At 46.3% G+C, this 23,084-nt stretch overlaps 1 protein-coding gene across 1 annotated transcript in view; it reads left to right on the forward strand.

Moving 5' to 3' along the window:
• Positions 1–22,809, forward strand: part of LOC311241737 (microtubule cross-linking factor 3-like) — a gene marked incomplete at both ends in the record, with an annotated part of 52,153 nt that extends 29,344 nt beyond the window's left edge. The window contains 5 exons of the mRNA XM_084330630.1: positions 2,075–2,143; positions 11,842–12,111; positions 14,547–14,900; positions 18,363–19,121; positions 22,699–22,809. Of these exons, the coding sequence (XP_084186756.1) occupies positions 2,075–2,143; positions 11,842–12,111; positions 14,547–14,900; positions 18,363–19,121; positions 22,699–22,809 (1,563 nt within the window). The remainder of the gene's footprint in view (positions 1–2,074; positions 2,144–11,841; positions 12,112–14,546; positions 14,901–18,362; positions 19,122–22,698) is intronic.
• Positions 22,810–23,084: the final 275 nt, after the last annotated feature.

The following is a 23,084-nucleotide window of genomic DNA, read 5'->3' on the forward strand; positions in this document are numbered from 1 at the left end:
TTGGGTTAATCAGAGTTGTTTTTCACAGATTTCACAACCTGTGTGTGTGTGTGTGTGTGTGTGTGTGTGTGTGTGTGTGTGTGTGTGTGTGTGTGTGTGTGTGTGTGTGTGTGTGTGTGTGTGTGTGTGTGTGTGTGTGTGTGTGTGTGTGTGGCGTTAGGCACTAAATAAATGATTTTTCAGCCTGCTTTTGTATCGTGCATAAGAACACAAATACTCTCGATAATCTAGCGTTTATTTGAAAACGATTCATAAATCAGCCGGAAAATGACAACATGTTTTGTGTATTCCAGTAAATGGCAATTTTTCGCAGAATTTCTCTGAAATTACTAGAACTCTCCGAAACTATACTCGTATTCAAAACGGTATAAAACGGAAATGTACTGATGAAAAAACAATCAGTTTCGTACATGTTGACTGCAAGCAAGTCATTGATAAGCGACGGGTGTATTAGACACATAGCCATAATTTAAGATATAGTTTATGTGTTCGCAAATGTGCTCGTCCTCCCATTCATTAACGTGGTGGCGTCCAAGCGATAAATCGCCATATCCGGCTGGCAACCAATGTGTTAATGATAAACACTGTTAGGACTATCTGACTCTTACTAATAAACACTGTTAGGACTATATAATTACTGTAATTACTAAACACTGCACGCAGTGCATGGATTCTGGTGCAGTGTATTACTACGGTTTTGACCATGTATACCATCATCACTATTACTACTGTCTGATTGAATTCACTACTGTGAGGGCTGGCCCAGTACTGCATGCTTCTCAGCGTCAATCAACATCACGCACCTGAGATGAATTCCAATCAGCTCGTCGGGAGGACTCATATACGCTGACTGCAGGTCACTCGTTGTCGGGTCGTCTTGTCTCCACCATCTGCTGTCGTGTTCTCCCGTGGTCTCCAGTGTGAGACGGTTGTTGCCGCCCTGCTGTGCACGCGCTCTTCATTTCCATGGACCCTTGCTTTCGAATTGCCCGTCGGCAGTACTCTGGGTGAGTCTTGAATAAGACTGTCTCTGAACAATTCCACGTTAGCACTGGACTCTGTGCCTTCGCTCGCCTTCGGGTGTTTTCCATATCCTGTGAAGATTTGTTTGATTCTACGTTTACTGGACGCCTGAATGCCGCCTACAACAGAACTGCGTTTCCGCGTCTCTGATTGGCCAGGTCATTTCTGGTCATGTGACATGTACGCCCAATCGTGGGACTGCAAGTTTCTACACTGGTTAAGCTTAGGCGCTCGTTCGAAGTTGGTTAAGGTTAGAGTTTGTCTTAGAGCATGGCAATAGAACGCCAGGTAGTTTGCAGGCTGTTAGACCCGGAAATAGGCGCAGAACTTGCTGTCCTACGATTGGCGCATATGTCACATGACCTGGCCAATCAGAGCGCAAAACTCGAACGCGGAAACGCAGTTCCGTCGTAGAAGGCATACACGCTTACTGGACGCTGCCTTGCTTATTCCATTTGGCATATTGACATCCTCCCTTAAAGGGGACGTTCCTAATTCCCTCAGTTACTGGACGCTGTTTGTTTTCTCACATACATTTTTGTCCTTAAAGGAACAGTGTTGCAAATTCTGTTGTTCAAATAAATACGCCCTTTGTTTTGGCTAACTCTGATTTACCTGTCTGTGTCGTGCTGTTGGGGTCGCATACAAACCATAACAACTACCACCCTACCAAATGGTTAACCCTTTCACTGCGACAATACAGACGGTTAACCCTTTCACTGCCACACGACAAAGGGTTAACCCTTTTCACTACCACAATACAGGTACAATACAATACACTACCTTCTGCAGTGTGGTAGTGAAAGGGTTAAGTCCAACTGATCCACAAGATGAGATACAATTCTTCAACATTTCAGTCCATAATATGAGATTCCCCAAGAAAAGCTTGTGTGTAACTAATATCTATCCATCCAAATATTTACCCATATCCACATCTATCCATATATTCACAATCATCTCACTGTCTGAAATGGGATCAATCACCCAAGCAAACCATCGTATCGTTGTGAGTACTGACATTATTTGAATATGTGTGTGCCTCTCTCAACAGACCCAGAAGAGGAGAGGAAGCAAGGAGGCTCAGAAGCCAGATAAGAAAGCAGCACAGACTACAACTGAGGTGAGAGGTTAGATTAGATCATTCTGTATTGTCTGGTGGTGTTCTTACTGTGGTAATGTTCTTACTGTGGTGGTAATGTTCTTACTGTGGTGGTAATGTTCTTACTGTGGTGGTAATGTTCTTACTGTGGTAATGTTCTTACTGTGATGGTAATGTTCTTACTGTGGTGGTAATGTTCTTACTGTGGTAGTAATGTTCTTACTGTGATGGTAATGGTCTTACTGTGATGGTAATGTTCTTACTGTGGTGGTAATGTTCTTACTGTGGTGGTAATGTTCTTACTGTGGTGGTAATGTTCTTACTGTGGTGGTAATGTTCTTACTGTGATGGTAATGTTCTTACTGTGGTGGTAATGTTCTTACTGTGGTGGTAATGTTCTTACTGTGGTGGTAATGTTCTTACTGTGGTGGTAATGTTCTTACTGTGGTGGTAATGTTCTTACTGTGGTGGTATGTTCTTACTGTCGTGGTAATGTTCTTACTGTGGTGGTAATGTTCTTACTGTGGTGGTAATGTTCTTACTGTGATGGTAATGTTCTTACTGTGGTGGTAATGTTCTTACTGTGGTGGTAATGTTCTTACTGTGGTGGTAATGTTCTTACTGTGGTAATGTTCTTACTGTGGTGGTAATGTTCTTACTGTGGTGGTAATGTAATAATAATAATAATAACTTCATTTTATATAGTGCCTTTCAAAAGACCCAAGGTCGCTTTACATAGGGGGGGGGGATAACAAAAGTAACAAACATAGTGGACAGACACAACATACTATCCTCTGCCCTTAGCTGTGGTTTTGGTGTCCCCCAAGGATCTATATTGGGACCGCTGTTGTTTAGTCTATACATTAATGATCTTCCAGCTGTATGCAATAAGTCTGACATCCAGATGTATGCAGATGATACAGTCATTTATGTCCATGCAGAAACCAAGCAGCAAGCTGCAAACAAGTTAACAGCGGTGATGACATCGGTCACTGAATGGTTGACTAACTCATGTCTGCATTTAAACACCAAAAAGACTGTTTGCATGTTTTTTACAAAGAGGCTGATGAATACTGTCTCACCTGATGTCTATGTCAGAGGAGAAAGGTTGACAGTTGTATTAATATGCTCCTTCTACCGGCCAAGTCCATGTGCAGTATGTGCTGAGAGGACGCTGGCGTTTGATGTCGCCGCTTCTCAGTCGCTCCACTGAGTTAACGTTCCTTCCCTTACTAAACATTTTTTGTCTGGGCTGCTAACGTTAGATTCAGATCTTTTTTACTTTGCCATAACAGTGTGATAATTTTCATTTATCCGGTTTTTGTGTTTACTCACCCTCTCTGCTGATCAGCTGGGCTAGTGTTTGCTACCTGCCCGCTGTCAGCGTCAGCTGTTAGCATCGTTAGCCCTGTTGTCAAACTAGCCAGCCGGCTTCCCTCTACTCCTGGGTTTTTGGTTTGGATCATCTTTTTTCCATCACATGTTTTTCCCCAACTGGATTAACTCTCTACATGTACCTGGATTGTTCGTGAGTTTTGATCACTCCACCGCAGTGTGCTGTTGCCCGAAGCTGGATTCGTTGTGTGTGGCTGGTCGTTAGCCGGTTAGCTGCTCCGGTCGATATGCTGACATACTCCTCTCACCAACTTCGGAGCTTTTTCAACGCAGCTGCGCCAATCTGGCTGGATACCATCAGATCTCTCGGACTCCTTCAACGCCCCCGCTATATACATCGAGCATCCCGCTACAAACTCATCTGCACAGATTCCACTATTCCAGTGGTAGTTTCTGCTCCGCGCTTCCGTGTTGTTCATCAACGTCATCACAACACACCTCACGTGCGCACCAGCTGTCTGAAGCCCCTGGTCTGCTCAGACAGTAGCACCCCTCCCACTCTGCCTGTCTCCTCCACAGCCACGTTCATGCTGCTCAATACTCGCTCCCTCAATAACAAGGCACTACTCATCCATGATATCATCACTGAAAGAAAACTGGATTTTTTATGTTTGACTGAAACATGGCAAAATAAACAGGATTTCATCACACTAAACCAAGCTACACCCCCCGGTTACATCTACCTCCAGAAACCGCGCTCCACGGGCCGTGGCGGCGGGCTGGCTGTCATCCATCGTACAGACTTCCAGGTCAAGGAGATCCCCACTCCTGATCTCACATCATTCGAATGCATTACATTCTCTCTCTCCGGATCTCCTGAACCTCAACCTCAATTCGCCCTGATTTACCGCCCCCCCAAAGCCTCCACCACCTTCCTGTCAGAGCTAACCGAGCTCCTGTCCTCCTTCTGCTCCAGGTCCCTGACCACCTATCTGCTCGGAGATTTCAACATTCATGTTGACTCCACCAACTGCAACTTCGCAGCTGATTTCCTGTCGCTTCTGGACTGCCTCAGCATCACGCAGCATGTCCAGGGCCCCACCCACTCCAAAGGTCACACTCTGGATCTGGTCTGCTCCACCGGTAACCCCCCCTCCCACCTGCAGTGTCTAGACCTTGCGGTATCTGACCACCATGCCATTCTTTTCACTGTCCCTATCCCCCCGCCCAGGCAGCGCCCAACGCGCACCCTCACATTCAGGGACACCAAGTCAGTGTGTGCATCAGCCCTATCTGACCTCATCACTACCCACATGGCCCCGGTTCCCTCCGATACCTCCCCGGACACCTTAGCGGCCTGTTACAATGCCGCCCTCTCCCTCAGCCTGGACTCTCTGGCGCCCCTCAGAAGCCGGAATGTGTCCTTTCCTCGCCCTGCCCCATGGTTTACCTCTGACCTCCGCTCTATGAAAAGAGTGGGTCGACAACTGGAGCGACTCTCCAGGCGATCTGGCCTCACCGTCCACCGTCGACCACGTGAGGTCCTACAAAGAGGCTCTCTCCAAGACCAGGACCGCATACTACTCCATCTCATCACCTCACAGCAAAATAACCCCAGATCGCTTTTCTCAACCATAAATCGTCTCCTCCGCCCTCTCACTGCCTCCCACACTGATGCTCCTGACCTCTGCTCTAAGTTCCTGGACTTTTTCCAGGCTAAAGTGACTTCCATCCACCAACAACTCATGGTGCCCGCCCCCTCCCCTCCTCACTTACCCCTGACGCCGGACTACATGCTCCCAGCTACATCCCTCCATCCCCAGTGCTCTCTCTCCTCCTTCTCCCCAGTGGATGTTCCGCTGGTCATGAAGCTGGTTACCAGAGCCAAAGCTTCCACCTGCTCCCTCGACCCCATGCCTACGGTACTGGTCAAGGCCTGCCTTCCTACCCTCTGCCCCATCATAACGGACATCATCAACTCCTCTCTGTCATCTGGAATAGTTCCCTCCTGTTTCAAAACCGCCTCCATCACTCCCATCCTAAAGAAGCCTGGTTTGGACCCTGAGGTGCTGGACAACTACCGGCCGATCTCCAACCTTCCTTTCCTTAGCAAAACCTTGGAAAGGGCAGTCGCCGCCCAGCTTCATCAACATCTGTCCAACCATGAGCTCTACGAACCCCTTCAGTCAGCCTACCGAGCACATCACAGCACAGAGACCGCCCTCATCAAGATCACTAATGACCTCTTCCTTGCTGCAGACTCCAAGTTCAAGTTCAAGTTCTTTAATAGTTGTCATACAGAAGTACAGAATACTTTCATACAAAATGCTTCTTACTGTTACGCTCCAGAGACTGTGCTAGACAAGATAGTATCAAATAACATAATAACATAATATAGCATGAATTTAGAAGAAGAAAATGAGGTCACAGTGTTCGGTATAGACATATGTACAATGTTCTGAGTTACCATATAATATACAATACACAATACTATGCAGTGTACTAATGTACAGTACTATCTAGTGCAAAGCAGAAATGGGATGAGGTACAATTTTAGGTACAATTTACAGTAAGGTGTACGAGTTGTAGTGCAATCCTTCATCCATAAATATAAAGTGTGGGGAGTGGGTGCTACAGTGTGTTTGTTTAAAGTGGGTGTGTGCTATAAGTGTGTGGAGTGGGTGCTACAGTGTGTTTGTTTAAAGTGAGTGTGTGCGTGTGGATGTGTGTGCTATGTGCGTTTGGTGGTTGTTGTTGTGTAGTGTTCATTCATTGTTCGTTTAGCAGCCTGATGGCCTGGGGATAGAAGCTTCTTCTGAGTCTTTCTGTGCTCGCCTTGAGACTCCTGTATCGCTTGCCTGACGGCAGCAGTTCAAAGAGGCAGTTGTTCGGGTGACTGGAGTCTTTAATGATTCTCTTAGCCTTGCCCTTGCAACGCTTGTAGTAAATGTTCTGGAGGGTGGGGAGCCCCCCTCCAATTGTGCGTTCGGCTGAACGTGTCACTCTTTGTAGTCTGCTTTGGTCTTGTGCAGTGCTATTCCCAAACCAGGAGGTGATGTTGCCGGTCAAGATGCTCTCTATTGTACATGAGTAGAAGTTCTTAAGGATCTTCTGGCTGACTTGGAACTTCCTTAGGCGCCTGAGGAAGTAGAGGCGTTGTCGTGCCTTCTTCACAACACTGTTAATGTGTGTGGTCCATGTCAAGTCCTCGGATATGTAGGCTCCGAGGTACTTAAAGCTGTTGACTCTCTCAACCGGTGCCCCGTCGATGCTGAGGGGGCTGTAGTCCTTGACCCCCGACCTCCTGAAGTCCACAATCATCTCCTTTGTTTTGCTGACGTTCAGGGAGAGGCTGTTTTCCTGGCACCATCCCGCCAGGACCTTGACCTCTTCCAGGTAGGCCCTCTCGTCGTTGGCAGAGATCAGGCCCACCACCACTGTGTCGTCAGCAAATTTGACGATTGTATTGCTACTCCGCTGAGCCACACAGTCGTGTGTGTACAGGGAGTAGAGGAGGGGACTCAGAACACAGCCCTGGGGGGCCCCTATGTTGAGGGTGATGGATGAGGAGGTGCAGTTGCCTGCTCTCACCACCTTGGGTCTGCCAGTCAGGAAGTCCAAGACCCACTGGCAGAGGTCATAGCCCAAGCCCAGGTCCCTGAGCTTGGCTATGAGTATGGAGGGGACTATGGTATTGAATGCCGAGCTGTAGTCGATGAATAGCATTCTCACATAGTTCCCCTGCCTCTTGTCCAGGTGTGATGCTGCTGTGTGCAGCACATGGGATATGGCGTCCTCCGTGGACCTGTTGGGGCGGTATGCAAATTGCAGGGGGTCCATGTTGATGGGGAGGGAGGAGCAGATGTAGCCCTTTACTAGCTTCTCGAAGCACTTCATGGCTATGGAGGTGAGAGCTACAGGGCGGTAGTCGTTGAGGCAAGCAGGCTTGGATTTTTTGGGTACAGGGATAATAGTGGACTTCTTCAGGCAGGTGGGGATGACAGCCTGTTCTAAGGACAGGTTAAATATGTCAGTGAATACTGGGGCCAGTTGGTCGGCACAGACTTTTAGGACGCGGCCGGGGATGCCGTCTGGACCTGCTGCCTTCCTGATATTCACTTTTTTAAAGGTCCGCCTCACCTCATGCTCTGTTACCCTGAACACTGCGCCTCCATCAGCAGCCGACCCCCCCCCCCCCATTGCCGAGGCTTGTGAGCTGGTGTTGTTATTACCAGCATCAAACCTCGCATAGAGGGTATTGAGGTCATTTGCTAAGGAGATGTCACTGTTCAGTTTGAGGGAGGCGCCTTTGTAGTCTGTCATCGTTTTGAGCCCCTGCCACATAGCTCTAGAGTCAGCTTGTTCAAACTGGAGTTCAATTTTATCCCTGTAGCGTCGTTTGGCCTCTGACACAGTCCTCCTTACGTTGTATCGCGCCACCTTGTGGTCATTCATGTTGCCTGCCTCTAGGCCGTCGTTGTATGCTTTGGTGCGCTCTCTCAGAGCTTCACGGACGGATTTGTCTACCCAGGGTTTTTGATTTGGGTAAACTTTCATTTTGGTAGTGGGGATTGTTTCTTTCACCCTAGTACAAACATAGTCCAGCACTGTCTCCGTGTAGGCATTAATGTTATCTGTGTCGCGGAACACATTCCAGTCTGTGTTGTGAAACACTGACCGGATCGTATCCTCTGACGTCACATCCCATTTCTGCACCTCTCGCGAGACTACGGGAGTACTTTTAATTCTCTGTCTGTACTTCGGTGTAAGAAAAATTGATGCGTGATCTGACTTACCGAAGCCACTATCAGAATGAGCCTTGTAGCCACCTTTAAATTGCGTGTAACAGTGATCTAGGATGTTACCGCCTCTGGTGTTGCAAGTCACATGCTGATAGAAGTCGGGCAATACCTTTCTCAGATTGGCGCTATTGAAATCTCCCAGAACTAAAATGGCGGCGTTAACATTCGCCTCTTGGATTCTATTTACCTCGTCGTGTAGTCTGGAGAGCGCAACCTTGTTGCTGGCTTCAGCTTGCGGTGGAATATACACTCCGACCAGGACGATCGCCGTTAACTCCCTCGGGAGGAAGAAAGGACGACACTTGATGGTTATATATTCCAGTTCTGGGGAGCAGTGGTTGGATAGTTCCTTCACATTAGTTGGGTCACTCCAATTTTTGTTCAACATGAAGGCAATACCTCCTCCACGTTGTTTACCGGATTCTGCTGTTCTATCCTTGCGGTGAATGAAGAAATGATCGGCCGGTAGGATGGCGTGGTCTGGGACTTCTGGCGCCAGCCACGTCTCGATGAAGCAGAGAACGTTACAGTCCCTAACGTCTCTCTGGAATTGAATCCTTGCTCGGATGTCGTCTAGTTTATTGTCTATTGATTGTACATTGGCTAGCAATATACTGGGTAGTGGTGTCCTGTGCCGCCTGGTTCTCAGCCTGTTACGGACTCCAGCTCTCTTTCCTCGCCGTCTGGGTCCTTTGTCCCTGGGGGCGAGATCCGGTCCTGATGTCCTCAAGATCTCAACGGGCCATTGTTGCGGTTCAGAGAGCTGATCCAGAGAGTAATCCAGTCGGTAAGTTTCCCGTAATCCAATGTCTATTAGTGACTGACGGTCATACACATTAATTGCACCTACTGTTGGTACAGACAAAACTCTTAAAACTATAAATATTAACAAAAGTATGCACAGTCTCGACGGAGCGCACAGACAGGCAGCCGGACGTAGCGGCGCCATCAGCCTCCTCATCCTTCTCGACCTCTCCGCGGCGTTCGACACAATATCCCACTCAGTCCTCCTCAAATGCCTCTCCGACAACCTAGGCATCACCGGTACAGCTCTGTCATGGTTTCATTCATATCTCACTAATAGATCTCAGTTTGTCAGCGTCAGCGGCTCATCCTCCCCCCCGGCCCCAGTCAACCACGGTGTCCCCCAGGGCTCTGTGCTGGGTCCCCTACTATTCACCATTTACATGCTCCCCCTCGGTCAGATTATACGTCACCACGGACTCAACTTCCACTGTTATGCTGATTATACTCAGCTCTACATCAGCACCTCCCATCCTCCCAGCTCCCCCCACAGTCTGTAGTCAACTGCCTCCACGCTATACAAACCTGGATGGCAACCAAATTACTCAAACTCAACAGCAAAAAGACAGAGCTCATGGTTGTGGCCCCCAAGGCACTGCTCGGGAAGGTTGGAGATCTCCTCCTCCACGTTGACGGCTGTTCCATCTCCCCGTCTCTCGAAGTCCGTAACCTGGGCGTCACCCTTGACTCCACACTTTCATTTCACTCCCACATCAAATCTGTCACCAAGTCTGCCTTCTACCACCTCAGGAACATCTCCCGTCTCCGACCCTCACTCTCAGACTCTGTGGCTGAGACCCTGATCCACTCATTTGTCACCTCCCGGTTGGACTACTGTAATGGAGTCCTGTTCGGGGTACCCAGCAAAGCCCTGGACAGGCTCCAGTATGTCCAGAACTCAGCTGCCAGGGTTCTCACTCACACCAAGCCCTGGCAGCACATCACCCCCACCCTCATCCATCTCCACTGGCTTCCAGTCAGGTTCCGCATCACCTTCAAACTCCTGCTCCTCACCTACAAATCCCTCCATGCCCTCGCCCCCCGGTACCTGTCTGATCTCCTCCACCAGTACACTCCATCCCGGAACCTACGATCCTCTGATCTAGGTCTCCTCTCCATCCCTCGCACCAGGTTACGGACTTTTGGGGACAGAGCCTTCAGCGTGGCATCCCCTACCCTCTGGAACTCTCTCCCCCCCCAAATCCGCAACGCCCCAACCCTGGACACCTTCAAATCCGCTCTAAAAACACACCTCTTCACCAAGGCTTTCCCCATCAGTTAGTTTTAGATTAAATTAGGTCCATTATCCCCTACTTTCCCTCATCCCCTTTTCCCCCTCCCCCCCTACTTTCCTTGCCCTATTTTTTGTCCTGATTGTAAAGCGACCTTGGGTTCTATGAAAGGCGCTATATAAATTTGATCTATTATTATTATTATTATTATCCGAATATAGATACCTTCGGATAAAAATGGACTCCAATCTTACATTTAAAAAAACAAATCAAATCGGTAGTAAACAATGCAAAGTTTCACTTATCAAACTTCCGTCACATCAGAAACTCTGTCAACAAAAGCAGCAGCACTGTATTTTAATGCCATTATTATGTCACACTTAACATACTGTCTGACTAGCTGGACACAAGCCTCCTGTACAACATTACGATCTGTACAGGTAGTTTACCATCAGGCTGTGAAAGTTCTGGACAGGAAAACAAACAGCCACCACCAAACCAGAACCTACTGAGCTGGGACAATCTTGTCAAATTCAAAGATGCCTGCCTTACCTATAAAATCCTACATGGCTTGGCTCCTCCCCCTCTGTACTTTCATAAAACAGAAAGCATCTGCTGACAGATATACCAGGTCTGTAGTCAGAGGGGACTGTGTAGTCTCAAACAGGAGGTCTGCTTTTAGTCAGACAGCCTTTTCCGTGAGAGCAGCCCACACCTGGAACAGTCTGCCAACACGGCTCAGGGAGTATCAAAGTTACATCTCATTTAAAACTAACTTAAAATCATGGTTGAGAGATGGTCAAGTGTGCGACCATTTTAACTGAGGGGTTGTATTTTAATGTATTTATTTGTATGTATTTTTTTTAGTGTATTGTAACCTATACTGATTCCTACTGTGTTTTAATTATTGTACTATGTTTTAATTATTGTTGTGCTCATGTCACCTGCCCCAGAGACTACAGTTGAAAATTAGCCAACTTGGCTAAACTGGCATATTTACAGTCAAATGTTCCTTAATATGCACTGTCTCTGTATTTTAAACCAATAAATACAAAATACAAAGTGAGAAATTAGGGGTTAAAGGCCAAGTTGAAGAGGTGGGTTTTGAGCAGTTTTTTGAATGAGTTCAGAGTTGGGGTGTTGCGGAGTTCTGCAGGGAGGGAGTTCCAGTGGGTGGGAGCTGACACACTGAAAGCTCTGTCCGCTGTCTGGTTCGGGGGATGGAGAGCTGACCAGTGTCCGTGACTGAGTGTAGGGGTGGAGGAGGTCAGTGAGGTACTGAGGTGCCAGAGCGTGGAGGGATTTGTAGGTGAGCAGGAGGGTTTTGTAGGTGATGCAGGATTTGATGGGGAGTCAGTGGAGGTGGATGAGGGTGGGGGTGATGTGCTGCCAGGGTTTGGTGCGGGTTAGAACCCTGGCAGCTGAATTTTGAACATACTGGAGCCTACAGTGGAATTTTGAACATTCTTACTGTGGTGGTAATGTTCTTACTGTCTGAATGTCTGAGGAAAACACTGCAGCCTGTATTCTCTCCGTCTCCCAGGACGACGACAACGACGACCTCAAGTGCCAGCTCGCCTTCATCAAAGAGGAGGCGGTCATTATGAGGAAGAAGACCGCCCAGATCGACAAGGAGAAGGACCGGCTGGAGCAGGAGCTGCAGAAGTACCGCTCCTTCTACGGCGACCTGGACAGCCCACACCCCAAGGGCGAGGCCGGGGGACCCCCCAGCACCCGCGAGTCGGAGCTGAAGCTGCGGCTGCGCCTGGTGGAGGAAGAAGCCAATATCCTGGGCAGGAAGATCGTGGAGCTGGAGGTGAATGAATGAATGAATTATTTTATTTTCGAATGTTTACAAATACAAATAAATAAACATAAACAAATATTCTTTAGAAAATCTTTACAAATAAACAAACGAAAACGATAGGTTTGAAGCCGAAGGCTTATAGAGCAACCTACCCCTAAAACAAAAAAATCAACAATAAAAAATCAACAAAAACCAATCCCGAAAAGAACAAAACAAGTTAAAGTTTGCAAGATACTATTGTATAAAATTGTATGTACTAAATAAAAATCAAATCAAATCAAATCAAATCAAATCAAGATAAAACAAACAAACAAACAAAATCAACAATCAACAAAAAACGTTCCCGAAAAGAACATAAGCCAACATAGGAAAATCAATACTTAATCTGCAATACCAGAGTTTCATGGTAGAGAAATACAGATTCTACATGTAGGTTACATTTGACTATAAGATTCTAGAACCCTGTTTTTAAACATCTTTTTACACTTAAAAATACTCCTGCTGTTTTGTATTTCACCCAGTAGATTGTTCCAGAGTTTCACTCTGTTAACTGACACAGCCATACTTTTAAGTGTGGTTCGAGCTCTAGGCTGTTTCAAATTGAGTGCTCTTCTTAAATTCTTTCTCTCGTTCTTTAAACAAAATGTGTAAGTTACTTGGCAGTTGATAACTTCTAGCTTTAAAAACTATCTCTGCTGGGCGGCTACGTGGCGTAGTGGGCAAGGCGCTCGCCACGAAATCTGGAGACGCTCTACCATCCCCTGTCTCGAACGCTGTTAGGCCATGCCTCCCACAAGCCGGCTGCAATGTGGACGAAGCCTTACATCACGTGTCCCCTCCGGTACTCGAGGAGGCAGCCGTCGCATCTTTTCACCTGCACAGCGCGATCTCTCAGCGGCGGGGGTCTGCGTGGGAGGGACACGCCGCCCCCGTCGCTTCCTGATTCCGCTGCGCAGGCGCACCAACCGACCTGTAGGAGTCGCTGTCCACAACGTCCGATCCCCACCCATCAGCTTCCCACCCCCTAATACTGCCAATTGTATTAGTATGAACGACCAGCCAAGCTGATAGCAATGCGGAGAGCTGGGCTCGAACCCAGCGTCTCCTGCATTGGCGGCGATCGCCTTGCCCACTACACCACCTAGCCGCCCATAACCTTACCTATTTGAACCAGAATCTACAGAGGGGACTCCAGGTTCTGAAAGCGGAGCGGGCAAGAGGGGGGGGGGGGGGGGGGCAGAGACAAAGTATTCCCTTTTTTTTTTTAGATATATATATATATTAGAGGTGGGCATAGATTAATTTTTTTAATCTAGATTAATCTATCTGCAATCCTGGATTTAATCTAGATTTAATCTAGATTAAAAAACCTGCCGAAGGCATTCAAAATGTGTGTTCTACCCAAATAATGACCAGAAGTAAGTCCTTACTTTTTCTTTCCTCCTTATGTTTCTCAGGCCAGGTGGCCCATTACACCATGAGCCCATCTACCGTTTCCAAAATGCATTACAGACTGTTTTATTTGAAGTTGTTTTATTCAGAAGTTAACACAAATAAATAATGTTACCAGTACAGTACAGTATCTAGCAAAACAGAAAGAATCATTTCAAACTTGAACTATGTGACATGGCTTGAATCAACTGCTCCAGTGGAGTTGCTCAGTGGTGGCCAATGGTGTCAACTGGTTGTACTGGGCAGCTCCCAGGTGTGAATGGAACTGTGTGAATGTGAAGCAGGGCGTTCCTGAAAAAGAGCATCTGTGCTCAGCGAACCTACCCTGGGTAAATAAAGGTAAAAAAAAAAATGTAATTTTTTTTTTCTTTTTTTTTTTTTAGATTAATGCGTTAATTATATTATCGCGCGATACTAGTATAGCGTTAACGCAGCACGTTAACGCCGTTAACGGCCCAGCTCTAATATATATATATATATGTTTTTGTAGATTTTTATTGGTTTGTACTACCGGGCAGTCCGGTAGAGAGAGAGGGAGAGGAGGAAATGGGAGACAGAGCAGGGGAAGACATTCGGCAAACCCGGGTCGGCCGCTTCGCGACACAGCACGTTACATGGTGTGCTACTAGAGCGCCCCCAAAGTATTCCTTTTAACCTTTTCACTGCCACACTACAGAAGGTTAACCCTTTCACTGCCACACTACAGACGGTTACAGACGGTTAACTGTCTGTAGTGTGGTAGTGAAAGGGTTAACCTTCTGTAGTGTGGTAGTGAAAGGGTTAACCTTCTGTAGTGTGGCAGTGAAAAGGTTAAAAGGAATACCTTCTGTATTGTCACAGTGAAAGGGTTAACCTTCTGTAGTGTGGTAGGGAAAGGGTTAGTGAAAGGGTTAACCCTCTGTATTGTCGCAGTGAAAAGGATTAACCCTTTGGTCGTGTGGTAGTGAAAGGGTTAAGATCCACCACTGACTTAACTCCTCTCTCTCCCCCAGGTTGAGAACCGCGGCCTGAGGGCGGAGCTGGACGACCTGCGCGGCGAGGCGGAGGGGGAGGGGGGCGTGTCCGGGGGCGTGGGGCGGAGCCTGGGGCAGGATGTGACGGAGCTCCGGCAGCAGCTGCAGCTGGTGGAGGACGAGGCGGAGCTGCTGAGGAGGAACCTGGCCGACACCGAGGACCACAGCAAGAGGGTGACCAACGAGCTCAACAAGCTGCGCTTCAAGGCTCACGAGGGCGGGGGGAGGCACGGGGGAGGGGCGGGGAGCGGCGGGATCGACGCCGCCAAGGCGGAAGCGCTGCAGGAGGAGCTGAAGACGGCGAGGCTGCAGATTAACGACCTGAGTGGCAAGGTAGGAGGGGTTCATTATCTCTGCTGCGTTGTTTTCATACAGTTTCAAGTTCAAGTGTGTTTATCATTTGTCACAATAAAATACAGAATACTTTATGATGAAATGCTTGTTTCTGTATGAGCCCCTGAGAGTGTGCTTCATACAGTAAAAAAAATAAGTTATTAAGAAGTAGGTAAAAAGTAAGTAAAGGAATGTTCAATATACATATATACAATATACAGTACTGTACAGAGTAAAATGGGTAACAGTGAGGTACAATGGAGAAATGAGGTACAAACAATATCTTTGATTTGTATGATCTTGGATTTATATAGAGATTTATAATATGGCTGATGGATGACTAAACTAAACAGCAAGGTAGTAGGTATTATTAGTCAATGAAAGCTAATTACACGTATATCTTTTTCGGTTTAACCCTTTCACTGCCACACTACCAACGGGTTAACCCGTTCACTGCGACAATACGGAAGGTTAACCATTTCACTGCCACACAACAAAGGGTTAACCCTTTCACAACCACACTAACAGTCTGTGGTGTGGTAGTGAAAGGGTTAACCTTCTGTAGTGTGGTAGTGAAAGGGTTAACCTTATGTAGTGTGGTAGTGAAATGTTAACCTTCTGTAGTGTGGTAGTGAAATGGTTAACCTTCTGTAGTGTGGTAGTGAAAGGGTTAACCGTTTGATTAAAGATTCAAGAGGTTTATTCATCACATACAGACCCAAGACATATAGTGAAATGAAGATGGCCATGCCCGCTTCGATTGTGCAAAAAAATACAAATAATAATGGAATAAAATAGTCTGTAGTGTGGTAGTGAAAGGTTAACCTTCTGTACTGTGGTAGTGAAAGGGTTAAAAGATACAATCCAGATTTAGTTTGACCATCTAATCATCCTCTTGATATATTCACAGAAAAAAGTATTTGAAGAGTTTGACTTGTAGCTGGAACGTAAAGCTGTTTCACAACTCAGTCATAATTCAAAACCTGCGTCTGTTTCACTGCAGTGTTTACAAACATTATCCATGTAAACTAACCTTTTACACCCACTAACGTCGTGTGGAACTAATGATTATGCGCCGTCAGCGTGCTGTCAGTCCTTGTATTAAAGGCTCAGATGATACATTTCACAGTGAAACACTGTTCATTAAATCACTATGTAAACAAAGCCAACAGTGTTTCAACAGAGGGCGCCATACTGCAACCACGGATTGTGCCTTTAAAGGAACACGCCAACTTTTTGGGAAATTTTCTTATTTGCCATCTACCCTGGAGTTAGACAAGCGAGGGGCGACAGTGGCTCCGGGGGTAGAGCAGTCGTCTGGCAATCCGGAGGTTCCCGGTTCGATTCCCGCTCCTCCCGGGCTGCGTGTTGATGTGTCCTTGAGCAAGACACTTAACCCCTAATTGCTCCCGATGAGCAGGTTGGCACCTTGCATGGTTGCCTCCGCCGTCGGTGTGTGAATGTGTGAGTGAATGGGTAAAAATGTGAGTAACAAATTGTAAAGCACTTTGGATAAAAGCGCTATATAAAAAAGCAGCCATTTATATAAAAAAGCAGCCAAGCAGATGCATACTCTTTTCTTCTCTGTGCATGCATTAGGCTTAGGGAACAGCCGCACCGTTAGCCTAGCGTAGCGTCATTCACTGGAAGTAGGTGTGCCAGTGTAGCCTAGTTCCCAACAGTCATGAAATACACTCCAAATACAACTCCAAAATGTTCCTGTAAACATGTTGTGACCTGTGTATTTACCACGTGGAGAAATAAAAATAAATGTTACATTAAAAATAGACATTTTCATTTTCTAAGCAGATATATACTCGGAACTATCTTTTGCCGAACCGCTGCTGCCTGGGCGCAGTGATTTCACGCATCACTTCAAAAGCCCTGTTGTAACTATAGAAACTGTGAAGACACTTTTATGCTCTTTTCTTTGGTCATAGACCTGTTCATATAACCTAAACTTCTGAGTAAACAAAATAGGTTATCCAATTTACGAGTAGCCTAATGTTAGTCTAATTCTTTGTGTTACATCATGTAACGCCAGTCAGCAAACGAACGTAGCAATCATTTAATGGGATGCAGGGACCGCTGAGGATTATACTAGCATAGTCCAGCAAAGTTACGTCCTATTCATCAATCTCACAATATTCGCTAACGTTAGACAGATGGAATACAGCCTTCCATCTAAAAACATAACTGAAAACTTACCACAGTCATGGTTGCCAGTGTTTCACTTTCTCCTGTCTGTGCGATGCCGATGGATGGGATGGCCGTATGAATGAATGAATGAATGAGAAATGTATTTAACAGATTGCAGAATGGGTACAATACAGTACGGCTCAATACACAAGGGGATGCAGACCAGAGAAAGACGTTTGTCTTGTTTACATCAGGGTCCCCCATTTTCAATTCATAGCGACATTTCTGACATACACAACATACATGACATCATGACATTTACAAAACTGATGCATGACATACAGGTATATAGTACTTTTAAATTTTTTTTTTTTTATATATTTTTTGGCGTTTTATCGCTTTATTTATTCTACTGGGCAGTCCAGTAGAGAGAGACAGAGGAGGAATGGGAGACAGAGTGGGGGGAAGACATTCGGCAAATAACGACGCGTTCGGGAGTCGAACCCGGGTCGGCCGTGTCGCGGCTGAGCGCGCTATGTGGTTCGCCACTGGGACGCCCAGTACTTTTACATTTGTGACAAATACGATATGCAAATATACAGTACTGTTACCCAGAGATCCTAACAGTAAATATATACATATGATGGGGAGGAGACTGTACATTAGGAGGAGGTGGGTGGGAGAAAATATATACATACGGTGGGGAGGAGGCTGACTATTAGGAGGGGGTGGGGGTGGGGGGGGTTGGACATTTACGGTGGCCAGTTTCGAATTGCAGCCTCCCGTAGGTGCACTTTAAGAGCGGTTTTGAATGTGGGTAGGGATTCACATTTTTTTTACGGCTGTTGATAGGGTTTTCCACATTGTTGTGGCAAAAAAAATTCAAGTATATATCTACTTACATAAAACCCTGCGTTCGTGTGGACATGTAGGGCCTAAGCTAGGCTGTTCCCTAAGCCTAATGCATGGTTGCACAGAGCGATTGTCTAACTCCAGGGTTCCTTTAAGGTGAATATAATATAGATTTGAGAACCAGGGCCCAGTTGTTCAAAAGGTTTAATCTGGATAAAACTGATCCTATGTTTTGCTATCCAGGATCACGTAATCCAGTTTATTTTTGTGCCGTTTTTGGATTGGATTACTCTGATCCGGATACAAACTTTTCAGGATTACCAAATCCGGATAACCAGTGCTCGAAATGCGATAGGCTATCACAGTGTAGGCTACTAGCTATGTAGACAGGTAGAATAGCCAGCGTGGGGTCACTTCAAGTGTTTTATTTTATTTAATTTTATGCTCACCACTCTCTCACTCTCGCTGCAGGTGATGCAGCTGCAGTACGAGAACCGCGTGCTGCTCTCCAACATGCAGCGCTACGACCTGGCCTCCCACCTCTCCCTGAGGTCCAGCCCGCGGGACAGCGACGCGGAGAGCGACGCCGGCGGCAGCGGCGGCGGGGGGCGGCGCGAGAGCAACGACGACGACTCCGCCTCCCTGCGTCTGCTGCCGCCGCACCGCAAGCGCGAGGGCCCCGTGGGCGGGGAGAGCGACTCGGACGAGGTCCGGAACACCAGTGGTGGCAGCCGCTGCCTGACCCCCACCCGCTCCCTCTACACTCCCACCGGGGGCCCCGAGGGCGCCGCCTCCTCATCCTCCTGCTCCTCCTCCCCCGCCGCCTGCTCCTCCTCCGCCATGGCGCGGTTCCTGGGTCCCGGGGGAAGCGGCGGCCGCTGCGGTGGGGGTGGCGGCATGCCGCGCGACCGGCAGCAGATGATGGACATCCGGCTGGAGGCGGAGCGGCTGGTGAGGACCGTCGACCGGCTCATCGCCGACACGGCCGCCATCATCGCGGAGGCGCCGCGGGTCTACGTCGTCTCCAACGGCGACCGGATGTTCGGCCGAGGAGGAGGAGAGGACGGGGGGGGAGGGGGAGACGAGGAGGGGGGGGGCATGGTCAGGGAGCACGAGCTGCTGTACCGCATCAGCGCCCAGATGAAAGCCTTCCGCAAAGAGCTGCAGGCCTTTATAGACAAGCTGGAGCTGCCCAGGCTGGAGGAGCGGGAGAGCGAGGAGCCGCTGTCGGTGAGCGAGCGAGCGATGCTGTGTGTGTGTGTGTGTGTGTGTGTGTGTGTGTGTGTGTGTGTGTGTGTGTGTGTGTGTGTGTGTGTGTGTGTGTGTGTGTGTGTGTGTGTGTGTGTGTGTGTGTGTGTGTGTGTGTGTGTGTGTGTGTGTGTGTGTGTGTGTGTGTGTGTGTGTGTGTGTGTGTGTGTGTGTGTGTGTGTGTGTGTGTGTGTGTGTTTAAGATTAGATCAGATAAGATAGAATATTCCTTTATAAGATAAAATAAGATAAGATGATCCTTTATTAATTCCCTTGGGGAAATTTGGGTGTCAAAGCAGCATGTGGGGGGGGGGGTACAGGGGGGGGGGATACAGAGCTTCACAGTCCTATACAGTCCAGTATCTAACTGAACGTAAGCCACTACCGTCCACTCAGAACCAACCTATCCAAATTCGGCCACGCCCCCTTTTGCGTGGCATTCTGGGGCTTTACTCAAAGCCCAGTCGGATTTTGACGTCGAAAGGTAGGTGATGTGAAATAATACTTATTTTAGAGTATATATATATCAAATTCCACGAGTATTCATCTATATTTAGTCATCTAAAGACTATTAGATATGAACGTATGTTACCAGTAAGAAGTGGGAATCTCTAGAATGTGTTTGGGGCGACGGGGGTCTAACGTTATGTGCACTATCTTTCTGTTGTCAGTAGATGGCAGCATTGGTTTAGAAGGTGAAAATGGTATGTCAAAACAAAATGACTACAAGTCCCAAGACCTTTGGCACCTTAGTTCACAGGTCGGCACCGGATTAAAGGTGAGGAAAACGCGATCTGAACACGGGAGTGTTAAACTATTAATGCGACCTCAGTACAGTGACCGAGAATGGTCACCTAATTATCTTAACAAAAGTGCATCATTAGCATTATGTTTGTTGTCTAAAGGGAAACATAATGGTACAATTTAAGATTTTAAATGTTATCCGCATATAAAGGACAAATAAAACATCGTTAATTTGTAAGAAACCTCAATGAAAACGGCGCAGGGTAAGTTATATTCGCTATTGTTATGAAAATGTGATAGAATCCTTTGCATTTGGTCACCGTGACGTTATATACACTATAGATACAATATCAAATATCAAATATAAATACAAATACAATATAATTAGGGATGTCCGATATTATCGGCCTACCGATATTATCGGCCGATATTGGCATTCAAATGTGATATCGGAAAATATCATTATCGGTTTTCAAAAAGAAAAAAAAAGTTTTTTAAATTTTTAAATTTTATTTCTATAACCTTTATTTACCCAGGCAAGCAAGTAAGAACAAATTCTGATTTTATTTATTGTCAAAAGTATGCATAATGTTGTGTTAATTCCACAACAAGAGATATGTAATGTTAATGACCTGAAATTATTCAGTTTTTTGGGGGGAGGGGGCCTGCATATTATCGGTATCGGTTGATATCGGTATCGTAAATTAAGAGTTGGACAATATCGGTATTGGTAAAAAAAAGCCAATATCGAGCATCCCTAAATATAATATAAAAAAGTACAAATACAAGATAGTCCAGTGATATGAGTCTCTAGTTCTCAAGTCCCGAGTTCTGACAATGATGGTTCTGGCAGCAGAGCCGGCCGTGCTGTCTGTGTGTGTGTGTGTGTGTGTGTGTGTGTGTGTGTGTGTGTGTGTTTTTTGTTTTTTGTTTTTATTAAGGATCCCCATTAGCTGGTGCCGTGGCTCCCAGCTAGTCTTCCTGGGGTCCACACAACATAATACATAAAACAGTTAATGCATAGATCGATACAAAAGATAAAAACAAGGATTTAGTATACAGCAAGTAAGCTACTTTCACAGATGCTATAGATAGAAATAGAAAACAAAGCAATTAACTAAAACATATAAATACCCATTTTTAAAGATACAAAATGAGAACTTGTAGGCTAATAGGCAAAAACCCATACACAAATGCAATACACACATTAAGGCAACAGCTGAAAGTGTGATTTGAGTTTATTTTTTAAAATCAATTTACTAAAAGTGTAGAGATAACTAGGTAGGCGTGTTAACCACCTATACATAAAAGACCGCTTTAAAGCATTGGTTCTAGGTGTGTTGTGTGTTTAAGATTAGATCAAATAACCTTTATTGATCCCCTTGGGGGAAATTTGGGCATCATAGCAGCATGAGGGGGGAGGGGAGGTACAGGTATGGGCAGGGTAATAGTAGAAAGATATAAATATAGGCAATACAATTAGATCTGAATGTAGAAATATGAGAAAAATAAACAGTGTAAACTACAGTATATAATTAACTCTGAATGTAGAAATATGAGAAAAATAATAGCCCTATCGGTGATATTATGTGTGTATATATATATATTGAAATTCTTTATTGGGAATAACCCCTTGAGATGTAGCATATGGTGTTCAAGGGGCTCCTAACACAATACAATGTCTGCACATTTTCAAAAAACAAACAAACGGCGGCTAGGTGGTGTAGTGGGCAAGGCACTCGCCACCAACGCAGGAGACGCTGGGTCTGAGCCCAGCTCTCGGCATTGCTACCAGCTTGGCTGGTCGCTCATACTAACACAATTGGCAGTGTTAGGGGTGGGAAAGCTGGTGGGTGGGTCCTGGTCATTGTAAACAGCAACTCCTACAGTTCGGTCGGGGCGCCTGCACAGCGAGGGAAGGATCTGGAGGGAGGTAGTGTGACCTTCCACACGTTACACTCTCCCAGTGAGAGTCTGCGCTGCCAGGCTGGCTGCCGGCTGGCTGCACATGTGTCGGAGGAAAGCACAACACAACAACACAACAAAACACAAATCAAGCAAGGATAGGAATGGATCGTTACTTCGGAAGAGATCAGTCATGCTAGTATGCAGTATATAAATGATAAACTAAAAACATGTACTTTGGAAGGCTTCCGTAGAGAGAGGCAAACGAGATGGCTGCTTGAAGTTATAGCTCCCGACGGTCAATTAAAATAACCTCTCCAAATTCAGAAGAAAAGCTAAAACAATAATGAAATACTCTGAAATGAGTGAGAGGACATAAACAATGAGTCGAAAGAGTCAAAGGAATCGTAAAAAACAGGAGAACAATGACGAAAACGGCGAGATGGACGAAGTAAGGCTAGCTAACGAGGATGAAGATGGCGACGGTGAAAACACAACTGAAACAATTCAAGAGGGACTAGCCAACATTAGCAGAGAGATACGCAATCTTAAGACAGAACTGAACGATTTGAAAACGACACAAGAAGAATTAAAGACAGAATTGATGACAAAAACATTGATAGTAAGAAGACAGCGAATTTTTTTATAAATAAAAAGAATTTTAATATTTATTTTAGTATTTGCAGGTAGGTCATTCCAATCAGAAGGGTCTTTGATTTTGGCTGTTGCTTTTGAGAGTATGTGTGTGCCTACCTGTGTATGTGCTTTTGCTTGTTTACATGCATACAGTATGTTTTAACGATGGCATGTCTGGAATATAAGACATCTTGATCAGTCTAACGGTAATTCTGTATCTTTCTTTCCTCGCTTACCCCTCCGTCTGTCCTTCCTCTTCTCTTCCTCCACCCAGATGTTCCAGCCTATCATTTTACTCATCCTCATCCTTGTCCTGTTCTCATCCCTCTCCTACGCCACCATCTTTAAGCTCGTCTTCCTCTTCACCCTCTTCTTCGTTCTGTGATTTTACACCTCCCTTCTTTTAGCGTCATCCTTTGTTTGTTTCGCTCTGTTGATTATTTTTTTAACCCCCCCCCACCCCCCACACACACACACACATTTGTTGCCAAGGTTACCAAAAGCACAGGAAATGCCACCACTCGCCCTGCAGTGCAACAGTACAGCTATAGGTCTTCAACACAACCCTGGAGTCTCTACTACCCCGTAACATGTTGCTGTTGACGTCCGATGCCTTGGGAAGGTAAGTTGTAAACAATATCCTCATGGTTCAACTTCGGT

Source organism: Notolepis coatsorum (assembly GCF_963971535.1).
Source record: "Notolepis coatsorum genome assembly, chromosome: 15".
In the NCBI taxonomy this organism is placed as follows: Eukaryota; Metazoa; Chordata; class Actinopteri; order Aulopiformes; family Paralepididae; genus Notolepis; species Notolepis coatsorum.